This window comes from Neomonachus schauinslandi, chromosome 9 (genome assembly GCF_002201575.2).
Source record: "Neomonachus schauinslandi chromosome 9, ASM220157v2, whole genome shotgun sequence".
Classification (NCBI taxonomy): domain Eukaryota; kingdom Metazoa; phylum Chordata; class Mammalia; order Carnivora; family Phocidae; genus Neomonachus; species Neomonachus schauinslandi.
Genome location: NC_058411.1, coordinates 45,116,238 through 45,123,040, shown reverse-complemented (window position 1 = coordinate 45,123,040; position 6,803 = coordinate 45,116,238). Strand labels below are relative to the sequence as shown.

General features: G+C 37.1%; 1 protein-coding gene across 3 annotated transcripts in view; it reads right to left on the bottom strand.

Annotated features, from left to right (window-relative positions):
* Window positions 1–2,729: 2,729 nt before the first annotated feature.
* DDHD1 (DDHD domain containing 1) overlaps window positions 2,730–6,803 on the bottom strand; it is a 94,582-nt gene continuing 90,508 nt past the window's right edge. For all 3 annotated transcript variants that reach the window (XM_044917771.1, XM_021701322.1, XM_044917770.1), the window contains one exon: window positions 2,730–3,841. In XM_044917771.1, the coding sequence (XP_044773706.1) occupies window positions 3,660–3,841 (182 nt within the window). In that variant the 3' untranslated portion in view covers window positions 2,730–3,659. The remainder of the gene's footprint in view (window positions 3,842–6,803) is intronic.

Sequence of the window (6,803 nt, the reverse complement as noted above, 5' to 3'; positions counted from 1 at the left end):
AGTGTAGGAGTTACTAGATCCTCTTTTTCACTCTGTCTTGACCCTTTTTAACATCACACATTTCTTTTTTAGGCCCATTTCAATGCCAACAAGATTGCTGAAAAATACTTTTAAGACAGGGGTGCCAGGGTGGCTCAGTCAGAAGAGCACGTAACTCTTGCTCTTGGGATTGTGAGTTCGAGTCCCACGTTGGGTACAGAGATTACTTAAATAAAATTAAAGTATTAAAAAAACAGTTAAGACATACACTCAAATTAACTTTCTCAATTATCCAAATGTAGTAGCTGAGAAGACAGAAATATTAACCAACCTAATTAACAAGAAAGCCATTCAATTGTTTTTCCTCCACTGCAGACCTTACAGTGAAATCTCTAGGTCTGGTCTGCTCTACTTTTTAAGGGGCTCAGGTGCCATTACTGAAATGAAGGGTGAACTGACTGGGACACCACTGATGGTTTCTTTTCCCTGTCTACTCTTTTTTTTTTTTTTTTTTAAGATTTTATTTATTTATTTGAGAGAGAGAATGAGATAGAGAGAGAGAGAGCACAAGGGGGGGAGCGGGAGAGGGAGAAGCAGACTCCCCGCTGAGCAGGGAGCCTGATGCGGGACTCGATCCAGGGACTCCAGGATCATGACCTGAGCCGAAGGCAGTCACTTAACCAACTGAGCCACCCAGGCGCCCTTCCCTGTCCACTCTTCAGGGCAATGCAAAGCGGGCATATGGTGTGTGAATGCCATGTAGACCAGGACACTTCAGCCCCCAGTGAGGAAACAACAGAGAGAAGAGGTGAGGACAAATGTTCACATGTCACTGTCCAAAGGCTTCGACAGAACATGTGCAGTGTGAGAATTTCCAAAAGCTGACAGACGCTATTTAATAAAAAGAAGTAAAAGATAAGATTCTTATGGTTTGCTTCACATATAAAGGGGTAGTTCCAGTACATTTTGTAATTATATTCGATAATACAGTAATGATAGATTGTAACATAAGCATAATTACTGCTGAAAATAAAGTTATGAACTAACAAAAGGCTTTAGCAAAGGCTAATTTCAAAGTAAAAATAAGATAAGATTTAATCTGAAACATTCTCCTTATTCTAAGTTTTGATAATTCCTGGGACCCTAACTAGGTTCAAATTGAATGATCTGACCAATACTCAGAAGAATCATCATAGCATGTACACAAAATAGAGAATAAAATTTTAATGGTATCAAAAACAGAACTTTTTGGCCAATTTAGTACTTGCTGGAATAAAGTTGCAAAATGTTACTCAGTAACGGACTTAGCTTCTAAATCAAGCCAGAATTACACATACTCTGTATATTACTTGAGTATATACAAGTACATTCCATGATAACATGCAGAGACATGGAAACAAGAAGAGTACTATCAAATCAAGATCACCATCTCTATTGATGAAATAATGAAATCAAAATACCTGTTCAGTAATCCAGAATATCTCATTTTGCCAAGGGGGGGTTTTAAGTGTTGCTCTTTTCAAGAATTCAAATAAACTCCATATGGTTAAATTTGTTTCCTCAACATGAAAAATGAAAAGCAGATAATATAGCTATAGCTATATCTTTTTTTTTTTTTTACTCAATAGCAACTTAAAAGGTTTGATAGACTCTACTCTTCTCAGGTAAAAAGGGCTCTTCACATTCTAGTGGTTAAGAATGAATCCCTTAAAGCTCCTAGACATTTGAGTGTCACACCATCTATAGCAATATATGCTCAAGTACCTTTAAAGATACAGTCATATGAGACAGGAGTTTAATTTTCCTGAGAACTGAATTAGACTTATGAAATAAACTAGGGAATGAAAATGACCTGAGTTCACAGGAATCTCTAAATTCGAAAGAGATTGCTTCAGCTTTGCTAAGATTTCATCAAAAGCCTTTTATAGCAAGCATTTCTCAGGGAGTCACATATTTGGTCATGGAGCCTTGGGATCTTTTTAAGCACTAAGAAGAAGTGCTTTCTGTTGTGCAAATTCAATGAAAGGCCAGAATAGACAAGAAGACTGACAGTGCTGTAGGAAAACCTACAGGCGAGCCTATCGATTCCACTACTTTGTAAAGAAAGGAGTAGGTGAGATGTGCAACTGACCCAACTGGGCAGCTAAGAAAACCCTTGTAAGATAAGCAAAGAAAGCACCTTAAGTGGAACCTAGTAGAAGCCACTCGAAAGTGAGGGTTGGTTGGGGTAGAGATGATCTCCTCTAAGTAACTCTCCTCTGTATGTGAAAACCCCAGAACATATTCGAATAGTAGGGTAAAATATTGGCTTCACAGTCTCTTCTCCAAATTACGCATTGCAACTTCTGTGATTATTGTTTGCAAATTAAGAGGTCACATGTGAATTACTAGTCACTAGAGCATATAAAAGAATATAGTCTAGCCTCAATCTGAGCTCTTCTGTTTGCTCTGTAATCTAATTCAAGGCACTTTAAAATGTTTTGGTGCCTTAGTGTATTAACACGTAACATGAGAAAAACACTCATTTACTTACCTCAAGGAGCTACCACATAGATGACTGAGTCTTAAAGCACTTTGGGCTCCTCAGATGAAAAGCACTGTGGAGACAATCACAGCGGAGGAAAACTCTCCCAGTGCCTTAGAATCCTGATCTATGTGCCTTGTGTCTCAACCAGGTTTTCTTAAATACTTCACAAGTAAAATGTGTTAGTGGCACTCCATCCCTTTACATATGTTAATTGTTTGGCACACCGATGTTTATATATTTAAAACAGTCGAAGTACTCACTACTCCAAAGTTGTTTACTAGTTGTCCAATAAAGTTAATGAAATGTAGCCACGATGGAGTACTTTGTGTCAAATTTAGAAAACTTTAGCTTTCTCTGAGGTACATGTGACATAATAAAAAGTTCATTTTTTTCAAAATAACTAGTGTTAATTATGTGAAACCACAAGTTTTTAATGAAAAAAATACAGAAAGTATGCCACAGTGTCTATATATTCCTCTGAAGAGTATAAAGATGGAGTTTTGAGGAAAAAAGGGTCTTAATGCTATAGAAAACAAAGGTGGTTCTGAAATTGTTCAAAGGAAACATTTTAAAAATGTCATGTTTCATATATTGAAATAAAGCCGTTAGAGGTAATAAATTATAAATACAGTAGTTCAAACATTGTTTCTTTTTTAGCATTAATTTTTCTAAGCAAGTTAAATTCAAAACACTTGAAATCTGTCATCCTCTTGTTTCAAAGAACTATGGAAATAGAAGCTTTCATAGGAATCTACAACAGTGATACCACCAGTGATCTTTACATAGACTACACTGGACCTTGGCCATTTTAGATTTACAACATATTTTGGTTAATACATTAGATTCAACTTATTAATATGCCTTTATATTTGGAGAAATTAGATTGTGATTTATAACCCAAACTCAATTCCAGGTCGTGCTTGATTTTCTGCAGGGGGTTCTGTCAGATTCATAATTAAAATGATGAAAACTGTAAATAATTTCTTTCAGACTGAAAAAATATTTTTGTTTTTTTAAATAAAGTGCTTTTAAATTTAAATGTTTCTTGCCCTAAACAAAACTGAAACACACGTAAACCTGAAATCTCCATATCTTGACACACATATTTTAACAGAAAGAAATCCGTTTTGGGCCATTAATGTCCTTCAAGAGTTCAGATTGGATCTAAATTGGGTTTTGCATTATTGTCGTGCTCATGTTTGTACATGAAGGTTAAAAGAAAGAGGGCAACATCCAAGGAAGACCAATAGGCAGTATGCGACGTAACAGCTGACCAGTAGCGGCTTTCCACAAGTCCTTCTCTGAGTTCAAAATCAATTCTGTGATCCAATTCCACTAAAAAGAAAAGAAAGTCACACAAAGGAGTAAGTATTACAATATGTTCTATATAGACTTCACCTAGAGTTGAGAATAAAAATTTAGCTAACAGAAGTGATTTTCCTAAGTACCTTTTTTTTCCTTTAGTGACTTTCCACTCTAAGCTTTTGGGGGGAAAACCACAAAACAATAACAACAACAAAAACCAAAAAACCCCAAAAAACACAATACCCAAAACAGCCTCAATAGCTCGGAATTCTCTTTGGTGGAGTCCTTTCTTTTGTATGCTCAGGTCAATATGGAACAGTAAAGGAACAGAACAAAAAAATTCACTTGGTATCACAGAGTATATTTGGAGTAAAGAAATTGGGCTCAAATCTTAGCTTTCCCATTTAATTTTTGTTCCTAATCTAAAATAAGGAAAACAGCCCTCCTGCAAAATTGTTCGCCAGGCTCATATGCAATAATGTCTGGGGGGGTACACAGGTCACTCAAAGGCTCCTTCCCTGGGTAGGGCCTATCCATCACCTCGCTCGGTGGTGACTTTTTGCAGTCCTAGACTCCCCGTGTGGCTGCCGTCACACAGCCTGGTCCCCATGCAATCAGCAGGGCCTCACATGCACCTGGGACATACAAGTGCTCACTAAATGTATGATCGATAAAGAATCCACTGGGTGGACAGTTAAACCGGGAGGAACAGTGGTGATCCTTGGGATGAAGGACTTCATTTATAACAATGCTGTCCTCAAACAAATCAGTGAATTCAATCAAGTCTTTTTCTAAAGCCCACAGAAAGCCCTTGCAATACCTGTTAGAGAAAAATCAAGGCTATAAGAGAATTACCAAGGAATAAGTTCTCAGAGATAAAACACTTAGAAAAACAATACTTCGATCTTTATGAACTCCTTTAAAACAGTCATTGAGCTATATAATATTTTGAAGGAACTCTCTTAAAAACAAAAAAACACTCAGATCTTTGTTCAGAGTGCCAGAAGATGTGGAAAGTAAAAGGTGGCAAATATCAAGGAGGCTCCAACAAAAGTTGGGTTTTGCTTTCTACTGAATTTGATAATTGCAGAGGAAATCGTATTCACTCTAGAGAATGCTTTCATATAAATGTTCAGCTAATGCTTATTTTAAATAGGTACTTTGTGACAAGATCCACTGGTGATTTCAAAATGCATATAGTTGTTACTTTTCTATTCAACTATGCTTTTCTGACAAGGAAAGTCCATGGACCTATCTATACATTTTCAGATAAGGTTACCCTTAAGCAGCATAAATACCAATTAGGTTATAAAACACTTGTAAAATATACTGACATGGGCCTTTTATAATCTTTTTAAACTGCTATTTTTCTCATTTAAATTACAATAAGCTAATCCACAATACATCAGAAATAGCTGAAATCCATATGTGGAACTGTGGGGTAGTAACGTCTGAATCTTTTGTCTTTTGAATTCCACGGGACATTTGAGTTTGATTTGTAGGCACATTCTGGCACAACAGGAAGATGAAAAAAGAGGAAACTGGAATTCTCAAGCATGATGAAGAGAAGTCAAACTGGAGTTAGTTATAAAGAAAAGAGGAGAAATAAGAGGAAAAACAGAAGAGATGAGAAAAATACACATTAATATCGGCGAAGACCACCAAGTTATAATTTCTACTTTAAAATGCTACTGTAGAATGTCTTCCTAGTCTAACAGTCTTAAGTCAAATTGTTGTTTTAGAGTCAAAGAAAGGGAAATTTTTTTGTTATAGCAAGTATTATTTGGCTTTGATTTTGTGTCCCTGACATTTATTTTTTAAAATTTTTTATTCTTATGTTAATCCCCATACATTACATCATTAGTTTTAGATGTAGTGTTCCATGATTCATTGTTTGTGCATAACACCCAGTGCTCCATTCAGTACATGCCCTCTTTAATACCCATCACCAGGCTAACCCATCTCCCCAATCCCCTCCCCTCTAGAACCCTCAGTTTGTTTCTCAGAGTCCGTCGTCTCTCATGGTTCCCTGACATTTATTCTTAAATGCTGTTACTGTCGTGAAACACTGCCTTTCATATACTAGACACTCAAATGCTGAATTTAATCATCATCCTATTATAGCCTTTGTCATTCTCACCTACAGGGACTTCCTATCCCTTGCTATTTATCTATAGGCTGTCCTCATCAAAATGGGACTAATGTAAGGTAGCCAGCCTGTACCCGATCAATCAGTTTTAGCCTCTCATTTTCCTTAAAAGGTCTACAATAGGCCGTCTGGCTGCTAGCGCAGCTGACCTCACATGTGTTGGTTCTGCTGGTGGAGAGATGGAATTAGGTGGGCCCAGGTCTCATCCATTCTCTCCCTTTTATGTAGATCACAGAATTTCCAGGGGAGCAAGGGTCTAGATGGCAGTACCGTTCTTTATGTGCTGTGAGATGTGCTCTTGGCCAAAGTAGGCCCAAATCTATATGGAACTGCCTTGGACCTACTTTCTCATGATTAACATATCAAAAATGGGTGGCACAACACAGCTGGTAGTTTTTTCCTACTTTCTCTCACCGAGTTAGGTCAAAGAGAAAGGAGAACTTATATCATCACTTTATCCTTTCTTCTGAGTGCCTGAGAGCTAGAATTCCTCGATCCACAAAGAAAAGACTGTGATCCTGAACGACTGAAGAGAAGTAAAACTGAGAAAAAGACTGTTAGATTTTAACAATCATTAGCAGTTTGCTTATACTGCTTTAAAACATGGATTCTTTGCTTTTCTGGGGAGTCTCGCATATAGGCCTCTTTCCCCAAAGTGAAGGTCTGCAATTTATGAAGTATGGAGGTAAAGTGTCATCAGTACTGTGCTTTCATCAGAGAACTCTCTGTACAAGGCTTGTCCACATGGATATGGTATTAAACAATATGTGTGAACAGAAAGTTAGCATCTTAGTATTAAAATGGGTACTAATTGGACAGGTTTCTACTGTTTTAATGGAAACA